Source organism: Xyrauchen texanus, chromosome 34 (assembly GCF_025860055.1).
Source record: "Xyrauchen texanus isolate HMW12.3.18 chromosome 34, RBS_HiC_50CHRs, whole genome shotgun sequence".
Classification (NCBI taxonomy): domain Eukaryota; kingdom Metazoa; phylum Chordata; class Actinopteri; order Cypriniformes; family Catostomidae; genus Xyrauchen; species Xyrauchen texanus.
The window spans coordinates 13,171,051-13,198,125 of record NC_068309.1 but is presented as its reverse complement, the minus strand read 5'-3'; the positions used below and the strand labels follow the sequence as shown (position 1 = coordinate 13,198,125).

The 27,075-nt window shown below is 38.0% G+C and overlaps 1 protein-coding gene across 1 annotated transcript in view; it reads right to left on the bottom strand.

Moving 5' to 3' along the window:
- Positions 1 to 22,660, bottom strand: part of LOC127628268 (netrin receptor UNC5D-like) — a 336,353-nt gene extending 313,693 nt beyond the window's left edge. Inside the window, exon 1 of the mRNA XM_052105061.1 lies at positions 22,525 to 22,660. Within this exon, the coding sequence (XP_051961021.1) occupies positions 22,525 to 22,612 (88 nt within the window). The 5' untranslated portion in view covers positions 22,613 to 22,660. The remainder of the gene's footprint in view (positions 1 to 22,524) is intronic.
- Positions 22,661 to 27,075: the final 4,415 nt, after the last annotated feature.

Below are 27,075 nucleotides of genomic sequence, written 5' to 3'. Positions count from 1 at the left end.
GGCAGAATTGAGACATGGAAGTACGCGTCCTTCAGGTCTACCGCTGCAAACCAATCTAGATGCTGAACACCAGCCAGAATATTTCTCTGCGTGAGCATTTTGAACGGGAGTTTTAACAAGGCCCGATTGAAAACTCGCAGGTCCAGGATTGGTCGTAAGCTGCCGCCTTTCTTGGGTACAATGAAGTAAGGGCTGTAGAAACCCTTCCTCATTTCGGTTGGAGGGACGGGCTCTACCGCGCCCTTGGCTAAGAGGGTCGCGATTTCGCGGCGCAGGAACTGGCATGCTCGCCGTATACTGCGGAAAAGCGGACGCCCCTGAAGGGGGGCGGGAGCCGGGCAAACTGAATTGCGTAACCGAGTCGAATGGTCCGGTGCAGCCAGCGTGACGCGTTGGGAAGCGAAAACCACGTATTTTGGACGTACCCGGCGGGGCCTCGCAGCGGGGCGGAACAGGTAATGCAGCGTCGGGCGGCTTCGTTGCGGCCTGAGGCTGAGGTGCTGAGAATAGACTCACTTACCTTGCTCAGCGCGCCCGGCAGGGGGCGGGTTCATGACTGAGGAGGAGGTCTGATGTTGGCGTCCTCTGGACTCGTCTGAACCGGCCGGCCGGGGGACAGTCGTGGGCAGGCGGAAGGCGGGATCGCTGCGTCCGGTGTACCGGGACTGTCGTAGTCTGAAAGCAGATTGCCGTGAGAACGGCATTTGCGGGCCAGGTGATCCAGAGGCAAAGGAAATAGCTCTTTTATTGAGAATGTGGGTACCACAGCCCCCATCAGGGCATGCAGATCGTCAGAGGAAACAGGAACGTAGTGGTGTGTAAACTCGCAGCAAACTGCAAACAGACCATCGGCTCCGAAGAAATTTTCTGAATGAACTCCCGTATTTGCGCCGCTTAAATACCCGTATGTCCGGGGGCGGGACATGCAAATACTGGCTGCCAACTCTCATTGGCCTTTTTTCATAGATCAGAGGTGGATATCGGCGCTCAAGAGAGACCCCTAGTGTCGCTTCTCCGACACAACGTGGAGAGAGCGACAGAAGGGGAACCCACCATATAAGTGGTCCCCAAAATGTGAGTCTGAATTCCTTAGTGCAATTAGCTCCAAAGTAATGTAATTTCAAATAACACAGTTTATGGCAAACAAGATTCCGCAGTTCAACAAATAAATTATATTTATCAGAGGTCCTCAATCAAAGCAAACCTACTCCATACATACTAGACAACGATGAAATTTGGTTTGATAAAGAATGTAAAATTAATAGAAAACTACTCGCTCTCCAACCAAAAGCACAGAGAGCCACACGAAGCTGAAACCAGACAAAATTATTGTGAAGCACTCAGAGATTATAAAAATACTATATGCCACAAAAAGCAACAACATCTAAACCACACTCTTAATGAAATTGAAGACTCAATTAATGATAATCAGTTCTGGGAAAAATGGAACAGTCTAAATAAACAACACAGCCAGGACAGAGAATTATGGAAAGGCTATTTTAAAAATGTATTCAAAGAAATGTCTCCATAAACTCTCACATCTGACCATAAAAACATGCAAAATTGTCAATAATATTATGTCATATAATGGTCAACTGGAATCTACAATAAAATAAATTACCAAAATCCTTTAGACTTTCAGAATAGTAGAGAAAAACTGACAGATGCACTAAAGAAACTAAAACACAGAAAGGCTTGTGGTTTAGACAACATTAGAGCAGAAATGTTGAAGCACAGCCCTGCAGTAACGCAGGAGGCCTTGTTAAACTGTTCAATCTGGTTCTGTAAACTGACTACTTTCCTGATACCTGGGGTATGGACTTAATACACCTACTATATAAGAGTGGAGACAAATTTGACCACAATAACTACCAAGGCATTTGTGTGAACAGTAATCTGGGGAAGACTTTCTGTTGTATCCTGAACACCTGGAAACAGACCTTACCAAGCACAATGTCTTGAGTAAGAGTCATATTGGATTTCTACCAAACCATCGACCATATTCACATGCTACACACAATAGTCAACCAGCACATTCATCAAAAAAGCAAAGGCAAAATTTATGCATGTTTTGTTGATTTAAAAAAGCTTTTGATTCCATTGGTCTATTTTGGCACAATGGTCTATTTTATAAAATTCTACAATCCAGCATTGGGGTAAAATTTACAACACAATCAAAACTATGTATTCGGACAACAGGTGCACAGTTAAAATTGAACAGAATTCTTCACTCAAGGGTGAGGAGTGAGACAAGGCTGCAGTTTGACTCCAACTCTGTTAAACTTTTACATGAATGTGCTACCAGTGATACTGGAACAATCTGCAACACCCGGTCTTACTCTAAATAATTCTGAAGTTAAATTTCTTCTCTATACAGATGATCTGGTGCTACTGTAATCTACTGTACAAGGGCTACAGCAGCACCTGGACCTGCTGGAGAACTACTGCCAGAACTGGGCCCTGACAGTCAATTAAAAAAAAACTAAAATTATGATCTTCCAGGAAAACAAAAACAGATTACAGGAAACCAGAAACACGTTCACTCTGGGGAACACTGTGATTGAACACACCCTATACTACGACTACCTTGATCTTAAATCAGTGCTTCAGGGGGTTTTGATCTAGCAGTTAATTCACTAAAAGAGAAAGCTAGAAGAACGTTCTATGCTATTATGGGCAATTTTACCCAAATAGGCATTCCTTTAATAGTTTTGTATAAAATCTTTGATAGTATTATAATGCCTATTGCTCTGTATGTATGTGAGGTTTGGGGTCCACTCTGTATGGCAGATTACTCTAGATGGGACAAACACCCCATAGAAACCCTGCATGCAGAATTCTATAGAAATATTCTAAGAGTTCAGAGAAGAACACCTACTAATGCATGCCGGGCCGAACTAGGCAGATACCCCCTAATTATAAATATTGATAAATTATCCCTCATATTCTGAGCACACCTAAATTCAAGTTCCCCTAACACACTGCAACATGAAGCCCTTAAAACCCAAGGGCTGAAGCCTAAAACCAGTCCCCTTTGTCAGCTGGCTCTGAAACTCACAAACCCACTAACAACTAACAAACACCAGTTTCAGACCAGCACTGCTGAACTAAACCAAATCAGAATAAACCAAATCATAAAAGAAAGCAAAAATTCATATTTGGACCATTGGGAAAATGAAAGTAAAAACCAAAGCAAATTGGAATGTTATCAGGCCCTAAACAGAAAGTATAATTTGCCAGAATATCTCCACACTGTAAGAGATCCAAAACAGAAATGGATCCTCACCAAATACAGGCTCAGTGATCACAGTCTGGCCATAGAAAAATGCAGACACAGACAAACATGGCTTCCAAAGGAAGAATGAGTCTTTGCTCACTATCTCACTATGTGAGATCGAGACAGAGACACACTTTCCCCTTCACTGTGAGAAATTTCCAGAGGTGAGAGAGATACATCTCAAATTCTCAAACCTCATGCCACAGTTTTCCAGTTCATCAGAAGCAGATCAAATGCAGGTGTTACTGGGGGAGGACCATCATGCATCAGTTGCAGCAAAATTCATTTTTGAGATTTTTTTTATGTTCATAATGTCTTGCTAAAGACTTCCTTTATTTTATATTCTATAGTGTATATTGTAATTATAGTTTCCTGGTTTTATTTTATTAAGTACCTGGCAACTTATTTTAATTATATTGTTTTTGTTATTTGTTACAGTTTTATAATTTTTTTTATTTTTTGTCTTGTCATTATCTGTTGACAATATATCTGTTGTGCATTAATGCTTTTAAAATATTGTATGTAAACACAATCATGGTAATAAAGTATTTTAAAATTGAAATTGACAGAGAGAGAGCGAGAGAGAGAGAGAGAGAGAGAGAGAGAGAGAGAGAGAGAGAGAGAGAGAGAGAGAGAGAGAAGTGAAAGGCTAAGTGAAAAGGCAAGACTGTGTAAATGTTAAACTTATTCCTACTGCTCACTCTTTCCCCTGGCTGCCTTGATAATATATAGTACATCTAAGATGAGACACTCACAGCTCTCTGCAGGCTAATTGGTTTGAACAACATGACCTTTGACCAGTGCTATTCAAATGATGCTATTGAAATGCACTCAACAACTCGATGCAATACAATGATCACCGACAATTTCTTTAGTGCACATCTATGAATAGATAACTACCACTATAGACACACAAACACTTTGATGTGTCACACAAAGCACACTTACTATACACATGAAGCATGATTAGGCAGCATTGATGTTTCATGGATGTTAAGATTGCAATCATTTGTGTCATTCTCAAGCGCATTACTTGATGTGCTGCCGAATGGGAGAAAAATGGGGAATTGTGAGTAATGATTAGCAGAGTGGCGGCTCATTATACTCATGGATCTCTGAGTCGTTTCTGTTGTTATGCATTTTTGTGAGTTAAAAAGTAGCCTTTTAAATGTTTTCAATTTCCTCATTCAAATGTGCCTCAGGATTGCCTGAAAACACTTGCATTTTGCGTGTGCAGCCAGGTGACATATGAAACAAAGGTGATGATGGCGTCTCTTAACATTAGCACGCACATTCACAATTTCACTTCTGAATGAATAGTAATTTGCTCTCATTTGCATGTAAATCACAGAGCGGAATGGAATTATATGAGAGAACGGAAGGAATAGCTAGAGAATATGACCTCATATTTCTCGATGAGAAAGACCCCGTCGGGCTGTGCCCCACCTCTCTTACACTGATTGGAAAATAAAAGACTGTGCTGACCTCGAGCGCAGTAGCCGCAGTTAGCTGGCCTGTCTCAGTGTTGTCTTTTAGAAGTCAAGTTTGAGTCATTTTTATTTGAATAGCACGTGTCACAACAAGCACATTTTTAAGTCAGCTGTGTGTTTTGAAAAGCAGTTTTCATTTGTTAAAGCCAAATTATCATACTACAGATCTCTGGTGCCTTTGCTCCTCTCAATGCAGAACCACAAAAAGAGTATTTATTTTCTTTTTTTCATCGAACAGGTCACAAGTGTGAGAGAGAGAGAGCTGTGGTGTGTGAAAAGAGGGCAGAACAGAGGGAAAGACTGAAGAAAGAACAGAAAGTTTTAAAGTGGGATATTAAAGAATAATGCTTGTGGGGGGCGATAGCAGGGTTGCCGAGTACGTGCTTTTTGCACGGAATCGGGCTGCGCTTAAACTGTTGCAGATTTGTGTTCCGTATGAGGGTTTGTCGCATAGCACAGATTTTGAATGTAAGGATTTTTAACCAACCAACAGCAAATCTTCTGCAATTCAAAACGGGTAAGGTGGATACACTTTTTTATTGAAACAGACAGGCCTTCTGTGGTTATGATTAAAATACAGTGAACTTACAAGTTAAATAGTGTGTAAGCAGACATAAGGTGGTCTCAGACCTATGACTACATAGCAGATGGTCTTGACTTGCACCAAACCCCCTTACCTTTACCTTTACTTGTAATTTTAAGGCAATTATCAGAAAGCCTTTTCTTAAGGGTGTTGGTGCAACCAGCAGTACACTTTGTATTTATGACCATTTTACAAGCAGGTTTTTCCTGAAAAAGATTATACCACAATAAGCGACCTGCATATATATATATTTTTTAAGTTTAAAAAAGTATAATTCAAGAAATTACAAAGCCCCTTAGAGGATAGGGAGGGAATTTATTTTCTGAAATAGTTTTGTGTTCTGTCGCAATATAATTGTGTTCTCTCACAAAAGGTTTTGCATTCCCTCGCAATATTTTACATTATCTTGCAATTGTTTTGGGTTCCCTTGCCATGTCTTTTTAAATCCCTTTGGAAAATGAACAATGGTTATACTGCAGTAACCATTGTTGAACAATGGTATTTGCATTAAAAACATAATAACCATAAAATCTACCATGGTTTTACCAGAGCAATGACATCTGAACCACAATATTTTTAGTCAAACCATAGCAATAATACAGGAAAACCAAAACTATAATAATAAAAAGCATACTAACCACATCTAAAAAACACAATTACTATAGTTTTATTATAGGAAAACCATGGTAAAATCTTGGTACGCATATCATGGTTTTTAAAAACCATAGTTTCTGCCATAAAACACAGCCTTCCAAAAATGAACCTATAGTTATAGGAAAACTGCAGTTCCCAAGACCCTAGAAACCATATTTATCATAACAATGGTTTTAAAAAAACATGGTATTACTATAGTAAAACTAAGAATGTGTTTTTTAAAGAATAATTATGAATTATGATCCAGTATTATTAGTATGGTTTTACCACAAATATCATGGTTAAAATATGGTCACTGTAGTAAAACAAATGGCAAATTGTGTGGTGACTTTGGTTTTACTACAAATACCATAGTTCAGTTATGGCTACTGTTGTAAAACCATGGTTATTTTCATAAGGGATGGATTCAACTTTTGCAAGGGATCCCAAAACAATTGCAAGGGAATGAAAACAAATTCCCTCCCTGTCCTCTAAGGGGCTCAGTAGAAAATGACTTAAGTCTCAAGTTATCAGAATTTCTGCAGCAAATTGCTTATTTTGGGCTTGTTTTTTTTTCAGACAAAGTTTATTGTTTCTCTTGCAAAATCTGGCAGCACTGGCAACACACATCAGACACTTAGTGAAGGCCTGTGTGTGATATGTGGGCATACTGTCTTAGCCTGAGACTAGAAATTACCCTTTGGGTGATAAGCCTAAACATGAAGTCAAAGCAGCATGGTACTGTATGAATTCATATTATTATCCAAACAACCACCTAAAACCTGTCCTGCTTGAGTTGACATGTATTGCATTATATTAATTTGTACAATACCACAAGACGTACAATAACACAAGAGTATATTTCTTAGAGCACCACACAATGATTGATTTCCAAACAAATATTTAAAGCAGAAAAAGTGCTGTGTACAAAGTCCCCTTCTATTCACAAATGTGTTTTATCTCACACTGGAAGACAACCAAAATGTAATGCAGTCAGACAATATTTTAAACCTCCACACTGAGGTTATAGTAAGGGCTGTAAAGAAAATTAACTACTTTTCATTGAGTGGAAAAGAGTGTGTTTCTAGATGGCTCTGCATTGTGAGTGTGTGTATTTTCAGCAAATTGCCTGTTTTTTGCAGATCTTTTTACAAAAGCATTAAGCAGCAGCAGAATTTTACATTGACCATACATCAACATGCAGGCGCAGAGAGCCCTTCACACTACACGGTCTGTGTCTGAGAGTATGTGTTTAAATGAAAAATACATGCACATATAAATGTGATGTTCTCCTCTGGTCACGGAACATAGAGCACATCCTACCTTTTTCCTACATCCTGTGATGCTTAGTGAGAAATATGGGCATAATATCCATTGTCAAGTTAACACAGCTGTTGTTGCGGTATACATCCATTCATTCTTTCATTGTGGCATTGGGATTTTGAGGAGAGTGTGTATGATTTCATATGGACATATATCAATCACTATATCAGTGTGTTTCTGAACGATAATAAACTGTAAAAAAGTCATAAAGACAAAAAGCGTGAACAAAACCGGCTCACTGTTTCTTCCAGATATAATCTAAGCACAAACGCAACATTTCAAACAAAATTATTGGTTGTTTTAGTGGAGTACCTGTGTTAGTTCAGCTTCAGATGTGTAGGCTTGTACTTGTCACCCTGCATGTTCAATTTAGACAGACACACCGAGGGAAGAGCTGTGATGTTCTTATCTTTGTCTATGTAATCGCTTTTTCATGTTTTCAGATCGGACAGTTATTTCCTTTAAAATCTGCATGTAAATTTAAACATTTGTTTGGCGGGTGATAGGCTGGTGAGTGGTGGTGATTCACTGCCATCTAGGATGCATCAGGAAGCCGTTTTAAACCTCAAATGCGATGTGGATTTTGACTACCTATGTGTTTTTTGCAATGCAATCACAAAATATTTTGTACCCTGTTTACAACTATATTTATTGCTGACATTTGCAATCAGATCATCCAAAATGCATCTTATTTTACCAGCTGTAAACAGGGTCTAAAATGACTGCAGCAAATAACTTCCAGCGGAAGTCCCACCTACATTCGTTTCCCCAGTAAGACCCCCAGAAAAAAGGTGGATAAATGGTCACAAGAATCTATGTGAAAAATGAGAGAGGGAGGAATACCATATTCTTTAGTGACACACTCTTTATTTAAAGCAAGGCTATGGTGTCTGTGAAAATCAAGTGTTCATGTGTGAATATGTATTTTAGTGTGAATTTCTATGGGATATTTTGGTGCTTGAAGGCTTTCATTAGATGCTTGGCACTCATCTGCAGAGTGCTCGAGCACTGAACATGAGCAGCCTGATTTTTCTAACCGCACATCTTTAAACACGCGCAGTCTGCATGTGCCTGGAATTATTTGCACTAATTTTAGTGGGTCCACAAGGTGTCAACACTAACATTTGATCTGTTGCTGTCATGGAGAAATGCTAGCAAAAGTTGTAATCCCAGAAAACAACAGGAGACAAATGTGGAAACAATAGCAGTGAATGTACACATCAAGACTTCAGTATGAAGGAATATAAAGACAACTTTAAATGTCTAAACTCCTGAGGAGAAATAGTCCAGTATCTCATAGCAGTATTAGTGTGCATGCACCATCCACCTGTGTATGCGAGCACAGTCAAATTAAGTATACTCTGACAGGCTCACGTTCAACTGTACGAATATGCCAAGCGTTTGCGTCAAAACCAGAGTATACTTTAGTTTCATCTATCAGGGGAATGTGAATGCATATCCAGCATAGCTGGTCATTTATAAGTAGTAACTATATTTCAGACATGGGTCCCCAGCACGAGATACTAATATGCTGGTGTGCTGAGAACACACAGGCTTTTCGAATAGGTAAACCAGCAAGACTTGGTCAAACCACTTCAGCAGTCAAGTTTTGTTGGTGACTAGCAATACCAGCACGAAACCAATCTGGACCAGCATGGAAATGTATAACCGGTCCTACTCGACCCGCTTTGAGCAGGATTCAAACCAGCCTGTCCGGCATGGGAGGTGGGCACACTAACGAGGAGGCAAAAGGCTGCAGCCTTACAGCCTCTAGCATCAGTCGCTAGTACACCTCTTTAGGGCCAGGGGAGTGAGGTTTACACACTGCAAAGCTACCTACCAGCTGGCTACTGTTACACTCACCCCTCTAAACCTCACTCCCATTAAGGTAATGGCACCACAGTAACCGATCCTACTCAAACTGCTCAGAGCGGTGTCCTTGGCCTCAACAAGCACACAAGTGACTGACACTAGAGGCTGTAGCCTTTAGCCTACTCGTTAGTGAGCTCGCCTCCCATGCCAGAGACGCTGCTCGGTGCAGTTCAAGTAGGACCAGTTACAAATGCAATCGGGTCATTTCAGCAGGTTTTTTCATGCGTTAAATCAACATGAAAGTGCACTTACTACCCAGTTTAATTCCATAATGTGACGTTTCTGATCGAAACAGTATTTTCAACAAAAAATTGTACAAGACTTGATTTCAACCAGGAGGAATTTATTAGATCGTGAAAAGTGGGCATTACATAACAGAATTGAGCCAAGTGATTGGAAGAGAGGGGTTGAAAAGTAAGATGCCACCTGAAAAGGAAAGTAATTTCATAGATAGAGAAATATGAAGAATATGAACTTTATCCCCTGAATGTATTTTAGGAACGTTAATATGGTCAGTTGTTATTTAATGTTGACATTAAAGTAGAGCTGCACGATTCTGGATAAATTGAGAATCACAATTTATTTGCTTAGAATAAATACCACACTTTTTATCATGATTCTGAAGATTTACAAAACCTGGACATAAGGGTACTAAAGAAAGTAACATAATGTACTCGAGGTTCTGAAAAGATTTTCTCTACTTCAATCTATGAAAAAATGCAATAAAGTTTTGAATCAAATATAGAAATTAAAAAAGTCCTAATTCCACAAGAGGGTGCAAAAAATATATTACAAACTAAACTGCACCTTGTTATTATTGCAAAATAAATAAATAATAATAATTCTGTAAAAAAGGGCATACAAAATAAATGAAACGATTTAGCCTGTTTCTCACATGCTAAGTAAAAAGCAGTTTTAACAGTTTTATGTCAATTGAGTACTGTCTAGAAGGCTATGTCATATAAAGGCTATTAATCAAACAAGAAGGAAATGACAAAACCACTCACTACTTTTGGCTGGATAACTTGAGTAGCTTTAAAAGTATTAATGTTATAGAATAAAACAGTGACATTTTTAATGATAATATTTTTTGAAAATATTGTTTGTTTTTTAATAATACTGCCCCCTGATGTAGAGAGTGTGTTAATTGGTATAATAAATTACCAGGAAAGTAGAGATTATAAAATTAAATAATTTATAATTATGCTTAGCCTTTATAAAGATAGAAAAGTATCAACACTTGTACAGCAATACTTCAGCAGAACAGTCACACAAAAATGAAAATTCTCTTATCTTTTACTCATATCCCTCATGACATCTGTCTATGACTTTCTTTATTCAGAACACAAATTAAGATTTTTAGAAGAATATTTCAGCTCTGTTGGTCCATTCATTGTAAGTGAAGGGGTGCCAAAATGTTGATGCTCCAAAAAGCACATAAAAGCAGCATAAAATTTATATATAAAACTCCAGTGTTTAAATCCACGACTTCAGAATTGATATGACAGGTGTGAGTGACAAACAGATCAATATTTAAGTCCATTTTTGCTAGAAATTCTTCTTCCTGCCCAATAGATGGCGATATGCATGAAGAACGTGAATCACCGAAAACAAAAGAAGAATGTGAAAGTTAAAGTGGAGATTGACTGAGCCGGGAGGAGAATTAGTTAAAAAGGAATTAAATATTGATCTGTTTCTCACCACATCTATCATATCTCTTCTGAAGACATAGATTAAACCACTGGAGGCACATGGATTAGACTACTTTTATGCTGATGGATTTGATTTGTGGAGCTGCAATATTTTAGCACAGATTCACTTTCATTGTATGGACCAAAAGAGATATTCTTCTAAAAATCTTAATTTGTGTTCTGCAGAAGAAAGAAAGTCATACACATCCAGGATGGCATGAGGATGAGTAAATGATGAGATATTTTAAATTTTTGGGTGAATTATTCCTTTTTAAGCGTGATGTAGCCCTTGTTACAAACAACTTTTCCCATGCCTGCTCTACCTCCTCTATTGTGCAGGACATGACGTGCCAAGTGATCCTGCTCATTTAGCTTTTTTTTGCATTTTTCGCACTGTTTGAACATGTTTTATGCACAACAATAATGCTCTGTTGACATTAAGGGAAATTTAGACCCTACACATAAACTGATTTTAATGTAATTGTTTCATACATTATGATTTAAAACAGTGATCAGTGTTTTGCAAATAATTTTTAATCTTTTAATTTCTGTTATCATGTCTCCCTTTTATTTTTTCATCAGATTCATGTAGTGTTTATCATAGATAAGTGATGTATTTTAAAGTTGGCATACAGTGTTCATTATAATGGGGTATATGTTTTGCAACTCAGTACTCAATACTTACTACTCATGAGTACTTTTAAATGAGCAACCCTTTTACTCTTACTTGAGAAGTTTTTAGAACAGCTACTTTTACTACTTTATTACTACTAACAGTATTTCTACTTGAGTATGATTTTCAGAACTCTTTCCACCCCTGAATACTAATTTGATGGAGTAAGAATGACTAAATACCTATAACAGACAGCATGCAGCATATACACGTTTAGACATCACACAAATCTAACATTTTGAAGAATTTGTCCCATCTGCTTATACATTAACATCTGTGTTTGCTTTAATATCTCACCAAGACAGCGCAGATTTAATCCTGTGTGTTTACACTCTCTTTTACATAGGTCAGTGGCTATTAAAATATTGAATTGAGCAGAGATTCCGTCACAGTCCTAGCTAATTGTGGCTGCACCCTGCAGTTGGTAAACCACTGTGCTGGACAAACACATTTGGCCATTACGTTTTAGTTTATTCTGCATCTGATGCAGGAGCACTGTGTTTTGTAGATGTCATTTAAAGTTTAAAAGATCAACATTTAAAAGTGCATCTTGAAGTGAATTTCTCATTTAAATGTGACCGCTTTACAAAGGCATGCCACGGGAACGTTAATATACAATTGTTGTCATTAAACGAGATCGTGTGGGTGTCTGAATCGAGATTGCATCTTTTAATGATTAATCATGCAGCTCTGTTTTAAAGTATTGGATATACCCCATTTTCACCCACTGTAAGCTTTAACACCTACAATTGCAATGTCACAACCTTGTTTTGTATTATAAAGTCAATACTTATGATTCCATTTATGCACACCCAAAAACATTTTGCGAGCTCATCCAACTGTCTTATTCACATACATTTGTGCTTGCTCATGTTGCCTGTCCCACCATGATCAATATTGCCCGCAGCCTAATAACAGGGCTAAATGACAACGCAGCCATCACAGCCTCTGAGATTAAATTGCATTGTATTTTATTACCAACAACCTCTTACATATCTGTCAATGTTGAATTGATTATTAAAACATGAAATATTCATATTTGGGAGCTGTATAGATTTACACCAAAGGGGCATGTCAGATCATTTTTCAAATACAATGACCAATAGCAGACATCTGTCACGGTCTGTAATGAGCAGAGAATGCATTAAACTAGTTTACAATTCTGTGATTACTGCATAGGGTATGATTCAAGTTATCCATCAAATAGTCATTACAGTGTGTGTGCACATGTGTATGTGTGGGTGTGTGGGCGGGTTTGGGTGGTTTACGAGGACTTTTTTTTAGGTTACAAATGGGTCATTACAAGGGTATTATTTATGTTATAAATGTGGTTTATGAGGACATTTATAGTGTCCCAATAATTGAAATCGCTTAAAAAAAACATACTAAGCAATGTTTTTAAAATTTACAAAATGCAAAAAGTTTTTTGTGAGGGTTAGGTTTAGGGGTAGGGTTAGGGTTAGGGAATATAATGTACCGTTCATACAGTACAAAAATCATTATGTCTATGGAGAGTCCTCATTAGGATAGCTGAACCATGTGTGTGCGTGTATGTGTGTGCATGTATGTGTGTGCGTGTGTGTGTACGTGTGCGTGTGTGTATGTATGTGTGTGTCTTTCACACACACACACACACACACACACACACACACACACACACACACAACTGTAAAACAACAAATCAGCAAGATTTTCATTGAGTCAGTATGCAGTCGAACCCAGAGAATATTTTTAAAGACCCAATGAAATTGGCTTTACGATTCATTACTGTTTTAACCTATTACCTTTTGAAACAATAATATGGGGTGGGATATATTTAAGTGACTGTCTTTTTTTATTTATTAATTATTAAATAGCCAATAGCCTTTTATTTACAGCAGTGAAATTTTATATGCTATTGTTATTTCTGCATGATATTTGGGGGGTGGGGGAGGGACATTTTAAAATGTATATACCAGAGGTCGGTAGAGAAGCCAAAAACTGTACTCAACTAAAAGTACAATTATATAAAAAATGTATCAAGTATAAGTAAAAGTGCTAAAATAAATAATTACTTGAGTAAGAAAGTATCAGAAAGAATTAGTCTCATGTAGTGAGTAACTTGTTACTTTAACAAATGACATAATGGACGTTAACTTCCATATATTCCATTACATAATACACATTTAACATGTACTACATAATTATTATTTGTATGTGTAAAGCAGTTCAATAGAAAGGAGGAGGCGAGAATATTGGCAATATAAATAATATTTTAATGATGAACTTAAACAAAAGACACAAAGACACACATGACGGACATGTCCGTAAATCATCTCTCTCTCCCGCACCATCCTCCGCAGTCGGCCTTTATCCCTCTCTGAGGCTTAATTAGCCTGATAAGGGACCAGGTGTGTAGAATCACGACCCGGCCACGCCCTCCATCCTGCCACAGTATTGTTATTATTATTATTAATGGAAATTCTGTCATCATTCACCATAATTTTGTTTCAAATCCATATGACTTTCTTTCTTCCATGCAACACAATAAGGAGATTTCAGACAGAATGTTGGCCTTGGTCATCATTTCATTTCAGTGAATGTGTTAATATATATTAGGGCTGTCGATTTATCGTGTTAATTCAGTGCGATTAATTTGACAAGAAATAACGCGTTAAAATAATTATCGCAATTATTCGCACTGCCCCCGGACCATAATAGGGAAGATGAGAAATGCAAGCTTGTAGTAAGTGAAATTTCAGCTGTATGAGCAACGCGCAGTTTATACAGTGAAGAAAACAACATTCAGCAGACACACAACACAAACATTCGTTACGTTCTTGCATTCAAAACACTTGAAGGAGCGTAAATGCGAACTAAGGGATCTCAAGACGTGTTTAAAGATTGAGTATTAAACTATATTTAACTTGACACAGTGACCTAAACATTTTATGTTTATGACACAACACACCCGAGACACTACATAAGCATGTCTGACACAGGTGTAAATTGACAGGCTCTTAAACAAGCCCTCATAATAAATCTCCAACTGATTGACAAAGTCACTTGTGAAATGGATTGCTGTTAACTGTGTGCCAATGATTGATTTATGATCAATAATATGGTAGTAAACATTACATTGTATTCTAAAGCCACTTTTTGTATTGTCTTATTAATGATGGACTCTTCTGCCACAAGAATGTAATGCATTTTAATTATCTGAATATTTTTTATTTTATATATATATATATATATATATAATTTTTTAATATTTAAAGATAACTATGTATAATTATGTATTGATATAAATGTGTATAATCTTTATATATGTAATTATTGTTATGTGAAGGGATTTCTCAGCAAATATTAGTATATGCGATAAATCGTGAATAATTAATCGGGACACCATATAATTAATTCGATTAAAAATCAATTGACAGCCCTAATATATATATATATATATATATATATATATATATATATATATATATATATATATATATATATTGAAAGTGAATGGTGACTGAGACAGTAAGTCCCTAACATTCTGTCTAACATATTTTTTGTTCTACAGAATACAGAAGGTCAAATGGGTTTGGAACAACATGAGGGTAGGGAAATGATGACAGAGTCATTCATCATTTGAGAAAAGAAAAACAAAACAAAATGGGGAGTCCTCTACATTCAGAGCACCTGGAGTGGTCTATGTGCATGATGAAAAGATAAATAGAGGGAAGGCAGAGAAAGAGAAAGGAAAGCACTCATTCTCAAGGGTTAACGGTTAATGGTGCGAGTTATGGCTTTGTGGTGAAACCCAGCGTCAGTGGAGGAAGGACAGCTATCTCCAAGGCTCCTCATTCAGCACTCTCTCAAAACACTCTGAAGAGACACAAATGAAGATGGATAAATGAAAAACAAGGCCACTTAGGAATAAAGAAGTGTGGTGCCGACACGTGCCGGTGGAAAGTGAGTGGCAATTCTATGTATGTAGCTAAATTAAATGACAAGGCAAAGTAATGTTTCTAAAATGGTGTTTTCTGAAGTTTTATACTTTGACAGTACATTTGCTTTGGACTGTCAATTTCCCAGAACAAAATAGGGAGATTGTGTTATCGGTATTAAGGATGGGCAATATGGTCGACTAGTCTTTCTTCGACTCACCTTTTTTAGTATCTATCTATCTATCCATCCATCCATCCATCCATCCATCCATCAATATTATGTTGGCTTTAATATTTTTTTGCGCCGGTGCTTTAAAGGAAATTATTTAAGTGACACAACTTCTCAAAGAAGGTTATAGTAGTGCTGTGTTTTAGCATGTTTACAGTCTACCCCATCAGAGAATATCCATACTTCCCTATTGTATAGTATGCAAAAACATTATGCCAATGAGTAGTATATCAGAATCCTCACTATTCATAAAAAAGTAAGTGAGAAATACCAGGATGATCTACTATTTCCATCTTGATTCTGAAGTATGGATCAACTGGACACTTTATGATCCCATTATATCATGGGAACTGATACAACGACACATTCAAAACGCTGGATTTATACTTATTTAACAAAGCCAGAGTAGATTATTTTGGCAGTTGTTGTTATTAAGTCATATATTCAAGTCACGGGTCATTACCCGAGTCCCTGGATGAAGTACTGTATGTCTGTAATCTATTTATACCACTTGCATGCATACCTAAAAAACTTAATGTTTTACCTGCGGAGAAGAGCATCCTTCATCAAATACAGACATACACTGACAGTATGTGATTTAGGATGCAAGGGTTGCCTCTCCCCTTTAAAACACTTCTGCTTCAGACATCAAAGCACATCAAATGTGAAAAATGTACTGCCTTCAACAATGAATTTCTTTCAAATCGCCTGCTGTGAGTAATGTTCCTGTTATTATGCATAATCCACAGTACTCAATAGTAGCTGTTTTTGTGTTGGGAATATAATTTTATGTGTTAGAATGTTTTGTGTTATAAAAGGTTACAGACATTTGGCCAGAATACTTGATGAATATCTTCAATTAGCATATTGAAAGGCTGTGTGTTCTTGGATTCAGTCTGCTCTGTTTTATAACTGTTGATCTATACATGCCTATGGACATTTTTGGCTGTTTTTTTATGTCTGGCTGTATACTATTCAACTTCTTATGCCATGAATGCTGTGTTTTTAAGATGCTATGTTAAAGTAAAAATAGCATTTAAAATGTAACTTGTAAAAATGCATAGCATTGTGTTCCATTTTGTTGCACTCCATCTAGCTGTTTTTTGAACAGAAATACACTTCTATCAGGAAGACTTGCAGACTTGAGTGAGATTTAAGATTACATTTATTTGATGATAATGTCACATCCTGCCGGATATAGGAGGCAGGGGCATGGAGCCTACCCCCGTGCAGGACGGGACTCAACTGGTGGTGGTGGGGTGGTGGAGGTTGTCGTGTTAGCACACTGAAACAGCAATGTGATAGATTGTGAGCAGACTTATAAAGCAACGGCTTACATGTGATTGGCTGGGAATTAACCAGCTAATGGTGCGATGATGTACAGCTGCTAGTCTTCCCGCTAGAACTACGTATCCTAGGTGACCACTCCCTAATGAATATTGTAAAATCATACTGATTACAGAAAGCTTCCCTCAGACAGATTAGTTCATTTTGAAAAAAAAACAAAAAAAAAAAAAACAATATGTAGTTTTCCAAATCCCTAATCAGTATGTAAAACGACTCTATAAGGAAACCCTAGTTTTGCTAATAACTGCAGGGCTGCCCATGAGCACACTTTTCAGAGTATGGGATGGATATCACCAAAAATATAGCATATAATGCCACCCCCGAGTACTCATTAGAAATTATGCATCAAAGTCAAAAAATTCTGCCTCCTCCAGAATAAATGGAAATTACCCATCTAGTCCATGCCACCCTCTTGGTTAAGAAAAATACAGGCAAATTACTCAAATTTACCCTCTTTTTGACAAATTTACCAAGGTAATTCTTGAGAGATTAAATGTGACCTTTGTTGGGTTTTATGCTGTGATCTGACATTGATTTATGGGAAGTGTAATACTTAAAGCGATAGTTCCTAACAAGAATCCTCTCTGAATACCGGCAGTTATTTCCAAAAGGGAAAATTCTATCAGTGTGTTAACATCAGTCAACGTTCACTTTCACTGCTTCTTGTTTTTTATTCCAATACAATGAAATTGAATGGTGACAGAGTATGTCAGTCCCTTACATTCTGCCTGACATCATATAGCCTAAGATCCTAAGACTTCATCAAATTGATGAGTGCCAAGTTAGTTTTTTGAGAGATTAAATATGACCTTTTAAATGAGACCTGTGGATTTTACTTACAAACAACATAAACATGGATTTCACTCAAAATGACAAACCTTGCAAACCTTGCTACCCACAAACACCTGTTCAGCACAGTCACACACGGTTCTTTGTGTCCAACCAAAAAGCTCCTTATGCTTGTCATTTCAAGCAACCAGAATGTCTTGGAGTCAGCTACAGAGTAAGGGTTGGCTTTCCATGTTACAGTTATGACAAAAGACAAGAGGATTCCATCATCCTAACAAGCATCTTCTGATCTTGCTGTGTTCCTGGTCCCTGAGGATGAGTAGACCTAGCCCTGTCTCTATTTTATAAATAATCTCCACCAACCAGCTTCATGACAACCTCTCACAATAAGACAGAATCAACATGCTCAAGATGCTTATGGACACTTCAGTACATCAGTGCAAACACAAGCTTCACTAGGATATCGAATGAGCTTGGTGTTTTATTGATGTACATATTTATGATGTACATCAATATAACATTGCACAAGTCATATTCAATTATGTCACTGATGCACACACAATCAACCACACATCAGCCACATAGGCACTGCAAGGTTTGGGGACGACTGCATTTATACTCACTGAGAATTTTATTCAGAATACCTGTACACCTACTCACTCAAGTGATTATCTAATCAGCCAATCGTGTGGCAGCAGTGCAATGCATAAAATCATGCAGATACGTGTCTGGAGCTTCAGTTAATGATAACATCAACCATCAGAATGGTGAAAACATTTTATTTCAGTGATTTCGACCATGACATGATCGTTGTGACCAGACGGGTGCCAAAAACAAAAAACATCCAGTGAGCAGCAGTTCTGTGGACGGAAATGCCTTGTTGATGAGAGAGGTCAACGAAGAATGGCCAGGCTGGTTCAAGCTGAAAGAAAAGCTATGGTAACTCAGATAACCACTCTGTACAATTGTAGTGAGCAGAATTAGCATCTCAGAATTCACAAAATGTACCTTGAGGCAGATGGGCTATAGCAGCAGAAGATCATAAGACCACATCTGGCACTTTATTAGGGCCATAGTGTTCCTAATAAAGTTCTCAGTGAGTAAATGTTGGTGTTAAATCCCTTAAATTATCATTCTCTGTGTGTATGGATAACAGGGTTGATGGATCTTATTATGTACAAGTTCACCATCTCATCTGACATCAGTTTCTCAGTGGAATGTCCATCGGGGCGCCAAAATTGAGTTAAATTATATTGTAACCAGAAAAGGCTTTTAAGATGAATATTAGATAGATACCTCCCTAACCTTAACCCTTTTGCACGTATGTTTAACTGGTGTGATGACACTAGGCTGGGCCCAGATGTGTACGATCAAAATGGTGTGATCTGCATTCGTGCTGCTGTTTACCAGCAAAAGAGTGACTGAAGCAATTGTCATAATGAACCTGCTCAAATTGTCTTTTCAACATCCCAATATTTTTATTTTTATATGATACAAACATTCAAACAATGAAGTTAATCACATTGGAATATGTGTGTAAATGTTAGTGGGTCTGTAATACAAGAATTCAAATGTTATGTTTTCAAATGATGCATTACAGTAAAAGTGTATTGATATAATAACATAGTAGAGAGTGATTAATAGAATGAAACATAAGTGTTTATAAAGTCCTAAACAGCCGTAGTACCAATGATTTGTCTAAAAATGAATAAAATGCAGAGTTGTTGTAGCGCCTCTAGTGTAAATTTCACCAGAATACTGCAGCAAAATGTAGAAAGTGGCATGAAAAAATCTGTTCGCAAAATTTAATTATAGTAACGTTAATTCTATGAGACAAGGTTGGAATTTGGATGGCTTTACAGGAGTCACTCTCGAAATGTGGGTATGATTTATAAGGGAATTGCTTTGGATATAGAATGGAGTTGTAACTTTTGTAGAGATGTAACTGCATTTAGCACACCATATTCTGCTGCTTTGTAAATGTAGTCTGTGTACAGAATGGGATTAAGTGCTAAAAAGAAGGATGACGACTATATTTAACTGCCGTGTGTACGTGGACCTTTACATTAAAACCAAAAAAAGAATTTCTTCTGACATTCTCCTTTATTTCTGTATTGTGCATGGATGTCAAAAAGCATAATGGGAGAGTCGGACTAGCAATACCGAAGGATGAATTAAACATTGCTTATTTTCAGATGGAAGCCACTGCCTTTATACATAACTCATGCCATCAGACAGATAGCCTCTCTGGAGACTTCAAAAGCTACTCAAACTCATTACCATGTGAGTATCTATCACTGAATCAGGCACAGTTACATCTCCATCTATGGCTGCCCAGGGCAGCTCTGTTCTGTTGCACATCAACTTTATGAAGTAAAAAAACAACAATACATTAAAGGGAAACGACATTAGCACTCTAACCAGAGGCTATGCAGCAAACGCTGTAATAGTTTGGGTTTGTTTATGGTTTTCAATAACAGGTACTTTCGGCACTTTTTTTTTTTTTTTTTGCAGGTGTGGAACATTTCCAACCGTGGGAAATAAAACAATAGATGATGTCAGTGCTTTAGGCAGTGTAAGTGAACATGACAGATGATTGAATATTTTAATGACAGTTTCATTTGCATATTAATGAATTATCTCAATGAACCAACAAAGCATTCTTGCGGAGAGGAACAGATATGTCTTATGTAATACCCTCTTAATGGTGGTGAGAAGAACTCATTAATTATGAATGTTAGGCCAGTTCAAGCTGATTTCCATAGTTTAAAGAAAGAAGAAAGAGCAAATCCTGAGGGCTGATTTCCAAATAGTTTATTATAAGGAATGGAAGAATCAGGGTCAGGTCTTGCTCAGTGATGGAAATCAGATAATTGTTCAACATATACAGTTATAAAGAACATTGTTTATTAACAGTTAATGAATATAATGCATATAATTAAATTATATGCTGGAATTTAGAATTTAAAACTTTGAAACCCCACTTCTTTAAGCTTGCTAGGGGTGTATGACAGACCATGTTAACTACTGAAAGGTCAGATTTCTTGTTTCCAAGGAAGCACACAAGACACTCTTTGGAACATCCTCAAATCATGCTGGGATCACATGGATTGTCAGCTTTTGCACAAACTTGTGAAGTCCATGCCAGCTTAAGTGTATTCTGTCTTTAAACGGAAGGAGGGCATGCAAAATACTAAGAAGTCCATGCTATTTCTTTTTTCAGTTCAACTTTTCAATCAAATTGTAATGCTGATGCTGATAATTAGTAATGAAAAGGCTTTTTAAAAAATAGAAGCATTTCTGGATTCCACTTTAATCAGCATATTAGGGGATGGTAAATGACAGAAACACCAAGAGTACCAACTAAAGACAATCTCTTGATCAGTCCATATGAACCTGTACACAAAACAGATTTCAAAAGTGGCCTTAGGGGTGCCTCAGGTAATAACTGCACTCCTGACTGATAACAACCCTATCAACCTCAAATTGCCCACTCCATAGCTTCAGGTTTCTTTTTTAAGTGCTTGGCTTTAAATCGCTGACACCACATATGGGGACCAAAACAAGACAACTGTGAATAGACCTATTACACAGGGGCAACAATGCACTGCCAATTAACAAAATTGTATTTAGACACTTGTTTATTAACATCCAATTAAGCTATCTTGGTTTAACATCTTAATGATAGTTATTATTCTCATAGTCTCTGTGTCCTGTCGACCTAAACCATCAGTGACACCAGAATATAAATTGATTAGCCTACTACTATTTTTTTCCCCATTTTTATATAAAAAAATATAATGAAACCAGCTGCAAAACATTCAGCATCTTGGAAGAAGTAACGTCTTAATAAATGAAGTACCACTTTACAATATGTGCCCTATACAATAAAACTATATTTAACACACTTTTCATTACAGTATGTGTGCTAGTAGGTATAATATGTAAACGCTAATACTAATGAACAAGGTGAAGTACACATTGTTGTTGTTGTTATTACATTATTATTAATAATGTAATTAATTATAGTAATATGTAGCCTAATATTTATAACACTCTATCTGCGCTGTAATGTAAAGTGTAACCCGCTTTTCAAGCGAAAAGTGTGGAAAACCTAAAGAAAGGCGCTTTCACGCCTGTTGCGCTGCGCATCTCATGGCACGCACATTCTCACATGGACACACACACACACACACATTCTCACATTGAGACCAATAATAACAGACATAATTCATGCAAAGATAATTTTCTACACGGTATCCAGTATATATTACAGATGGTAGACTATTTCGCGTCTTCACACACTAAATAAATAAAATGTGCGCAAATAATTTGTGCGCGTTGGCACTGAGCTTTCTATGCCATTGAGAAAGACTCCCGTGTGCGCGTTCAGCGTTCTTCTACTCAAGCATTTGGCACAGTGATCAGATGAACTGATTGGAAGCGCATTTAACTATAGGACACGCGGGTCGGAATCAATAGGCAAAATGCGCATTTGAATCTCTTATACATGCTTTCATACTGATATTGTTGTCCTGCATAGACAAAACCTATTATACAGTCATTTTATACAAGTAACCAGCATATTCGCCTCATATGGCACTACTTTAGAATCCACAAACTCTCCACTCAACTTGCATATAAATGTGGGGGGAAAGTATATAGTACGTGGCTTTGGTAAACATAGGTTCTCTTACCTCTAGCCATCGCATAGGGCAGCAAGAGAACCAGAACTGCTAGGATGCCAAAGCAAGTGTATCCTCCCTTTCCAAAGCGTCCCATCATCGTTGCGCTGCTCGCATGCGTCCCCGACTAAATTGGAGAATGCATGTGCCGTCGCGTCCCGGTGGCTTTAGTAACAGGTCCCTTCCTTTGCGACAAACCCGAAGATCTGCGCACTATACGTGAATCTCACTCGGGAGACAGCAGCTGCATCTCTCTCATCCGCTCGGAGAGCGAGTAAGTGAATGAGCGCGCGGCGTCACACTCTCATCCGCGAGACTCGGCGCGCGCTGGCCAATAGCCGAAGGTGACGGAGGGCGGAGGGAGCGCAGCGGCTGTCCTTCACCCCGCTGTTCGGACTGCTGCTCAACGGCACACGAATGCGCTGTTAAGTGACCAGATGTGCGTGAGGAGGAGATGATGAGCATACATGTCAGATTTCTCCGACATTAGAGACGACATTTGAACAGCTGGTAGCGTTACACTGATTTCATCACAGGTCGTGTCGGGTTCCTGGAGGCCACCGATATGAGAGCAATGATGTACACTGGAGCAGTGGCAGTGGTATCTTCATTCTCTCATGTGTAAACAGAAATGTGCGCTGGAAAAAAAATTTACTAAAAAAATGCTGCATGTGGTAACATCTAGCACAAATGGTTTAATTTCAACTGAAAAATATACATCACCGAGTTTGCCTAAATACATTAGGAAACACCAACAAATCACATTTTAAGGGTTAGATCAGGTAGAAATAGCACCTTAAGGTAACAATTGCAAGTTACCACTTTTTTACAGTTGGGTGAAATCAAGTAATTAGTAACAATCTACCTAATTACTAGTCAAAAAAGTTGTGTAATGAATTACATTTTAAATTATTGTAATCAGATTACAGTTACTGAATTTCAATTAATTACTTTTAAGTACATTATGCATTATATGTCAGGTTTGAACAAGGGGTACCCAAACACAGACTAAATTCAAACTAAAAGGCTTTAAAGTGTAAACAAACTAAAAATGCAAAAGACTCATTTTCAAATTTAAAATGTCACAACTCATGAAAGGGAAAACAGTAACAGAAAACTGGAGGGTGAATGAATAGATAAACATAAACCAACCAGACTGACGAAAAACACGACTGACCAAGGGGAAAACTGTAGGAAGCCAGGAACACATGAGGAATCAAGGCCACAAGAGGAATGGTCCAACACTGGACAGAGAAAATTAAGGGAATAAAAAGAGGGCAAACATGAAGAGCAGGTGGAACAAGGAAGAACAAATTAACAGAAAATCTGTGAAAAGAGGGGGTGGGGCCAGGGAACAAGACAGAAATAAAGTGGTAAATAAACACAAAGAGAGGCAACACAACAGACATAATGACAGAGAGGAAACAACAGAACATAAATGCCAGGATCATGCCAATAAAGAATAAACAAGAAACCATATAAGGCAGGATCTTGACATTATAGGGTTATGCTTATTTCTAATATATTATGTAGAATACACAAATTATGTCCCCCATAATGAGTCACTAGCCGCGTTTCCACTACGAAGGCTTAGTAGTATGTGTCATGGCCAGTTCCATTCCCCAGTGTTGGAAGGGTTACTTTTGAAGTGTATTCCACTACAGATTACAGAATAAATGCTGTAAAATGTCATTTGTAACATATTCCGTTAGATTACTCAAGGCCAGTAACCCATTCTAAATATTTTGGATTACTTCTTTAGCACTGGTAGTTTTTGTCACTTGTTTTGACTATAAAAACGTTGCCAGGACAGTAAGACAAAACACGCATGTTAAAAATAAATTCTCTGAAAAACCTAAATACCTTATGCAGTGTTGTTTCTAAAGCAATATATATCAAATTGATCCTTGTTTTAAGGATTTTGTTATATTTTTACAGGAAAACAATACAAAAAGAAATAACACATCAAAAGAAAGTGTTTCACCGCTGTTCAAATGCACTTTGGATCAAATCATTTATATGTTTAAATGTTTTCCATCTGAAAGGACTAAATATTAAATGAAACAAATGCATGAAATGCATGAAATGCAAAGTAATCTCTTCAGTAATCAAAATAGTCTTTGAATGTAACTGTATTCTAAATACCAATTATTTAAATTCTAACTGAAGTGGAATGTTTTTATACTACTACTAAATACGTAATCCAATTACATGTATTCTGTTACTCCCTAACCCTGCCGTTCCCACTGTCACTTCAGGGGCTTCATTGTGCTACCTCAGGGCTTACTCAGGGCTAATTACCAATGGCCTTTGGCCCACCGATTACGGATTACCCTTGGGCCCATTGAGGCTGGGTCAATGTCAAAGGTGGAGTTTTGCCGAACTTGCAAGGATGTGTATCCAGGGCACAAATGTGCAGTTTCAGCAAAAATAAAAAAAAATGGCAGGTACAGTATAAATCAGTTAAAATGCACAATGGACAAAGCTGTGTCCAAAGAAAAACTTTCCATAGTTCGAGATCATAGATGGTGTACTGGGACATTGTCCTGCTTTTATTGGAGAGAGCACTCGGGACACAATAGAAGTTACAGTCGGTGAGTTGTCAAAGCTAGCTTATATTGCTAGCTAGCAAATGTTTACAAACTATATAAACTCAATATTCTAGTTAACATGATACCTCAGCTAGAGCTTACTTCTTGCTTGTGAAATGCACAATGCACAGCAGCAATGCACAGCTCGAATCACATCATCAAGTTCTCCGATGACACGACCGTGGTGGGTCTCATCAGCAAGAACAAGGAGTCAGCATACAGAGAGGAGGTGCAGCGGCTGATGAACTGGTGTAGAGCCAACAACCTGTCCCTGAATGTCGACAAAACAAAAGAGATGGTTGTTGACTTTAGGAGAGCACAAGGTGAACACACTCCGCTGAACATCGACGGCTCCTCTGTGGAGATCGTCAAAAGCACCAAATTCCTTGGTGTTCACTTGGCGGAGAACCTCACCTGGTCCCTCAACACCAGCTCTATCACCAAGAAAGCCCAGCAGCATCTCTACTTTCTTCGAAGGCTGAGGAAAGCACATCTCCCAACCCCCATCCTCACTACATTCTATAGAGGGACTTTTGAGAGCATCCTGAGCAGCTGCATCACTGCCTGGTTTGGGACTTGCACCGTTTCGGACCGCAAAGCCCTGCAGAGGATAGTGAGGACAGCTGAGAAGATCATTGGGGTCTCTCTTCCCTCCATCAAAGACATTTACAAAAAACACTGTATCCGCAAAGCAACCAGCATTGTGGACGACCCCACACACCCCTCACACAAACTCTTTACCCTCCTCCCGTCTTGCAAGAGGTACCGAAGCATTCGGGCCCTCACGGCCAGACTGTGTAACAGCTTCTTCCCCCAAGCCATCAGACTCCTCAATACTCAGAGACTGGTTTGACACACACGTGTCCTGAGTTGCACTTTAATTACTGTCACTTTATAACTGTCTGCTACCTCAATAACTGCTATGTGCATAGAACATTATCTCATAGTATGTTATGCTTACATTTTTAGAAACTGTCATCTTTCTGCACTACTGAGTACTGGTCGGCGCTGCACTGTCTATTGTCCTGTTCATTGTCAGTAATTTGTTGTACTGTCCTGTACTTTTTGCACATGTTTGCACGTGCACTTTATATAGGTATATATAGGTAGTTTATATAGGTATTTTATTTCGTTGTGTAGTTTCATGTGGTCCTATGTTGGTCCTTTGTTGTTTTTATGTAGAACCATGGTCCTGGAGGAACGTTGTCTCGTTTTGTTGTGTACTGTACTAACTGTATATGGTTGAAACGACAATAAAAACCACTTGACTTGACTTGACTTGAAATGGGTGTTGGCACCATGGGAAATGTATTAAGGGCACGTTTTATGGTAATGCTGTGGGTCTATTGGCCCACTGGTGGGAAGACAGATCGATTTTGCTCCCGTGCCTCGAGGTGCAAGGCTATTGGCCCCAGCTGACCAGTTGATAGCTCTTAACTGGCTCACACTGGCCCAATAGTGGAAAAGCAGCAATTGTAAAAGAAAAATGTGAGGTGCTTAGTTTATGGCTTGTGTGTAACAATTAACAAAAGATAAATATAGACATTATTTTGAATTTGTTGAGTGGAGAAGTGTTTTAGAAAGTAACATAAAATTAAAGTAATAAGTAATGTGATTACAATTTTAGATAAATAATTTGTCATTTGTAGTGGATTACAATTTTTAAGTTAATTACCCAACACTGATGGTAGGGTACAGTACCCTGTCAGAGATCAGCCACTTCTGTTTTTTTATTGTCTTTGTGGCCGAACTCTGACACATGTATTGTGTCTTGTCTAGATTGTGTATTGTGTGAGAATGCATGGCTTACATTATTGTCATGCGTTCTCTTGTCTTGTTGTATATGTCCGTGAGTGCATTGCTCTTATGTTTTCTTGGTGGCTTGCACTCATGTCAATTGTTTATGTCTGTCTCTCGAGTTGCACTTGCTTTGCGCTGCCCCTCCAGGTTGCGATCCGTTTTCATGTTGTGA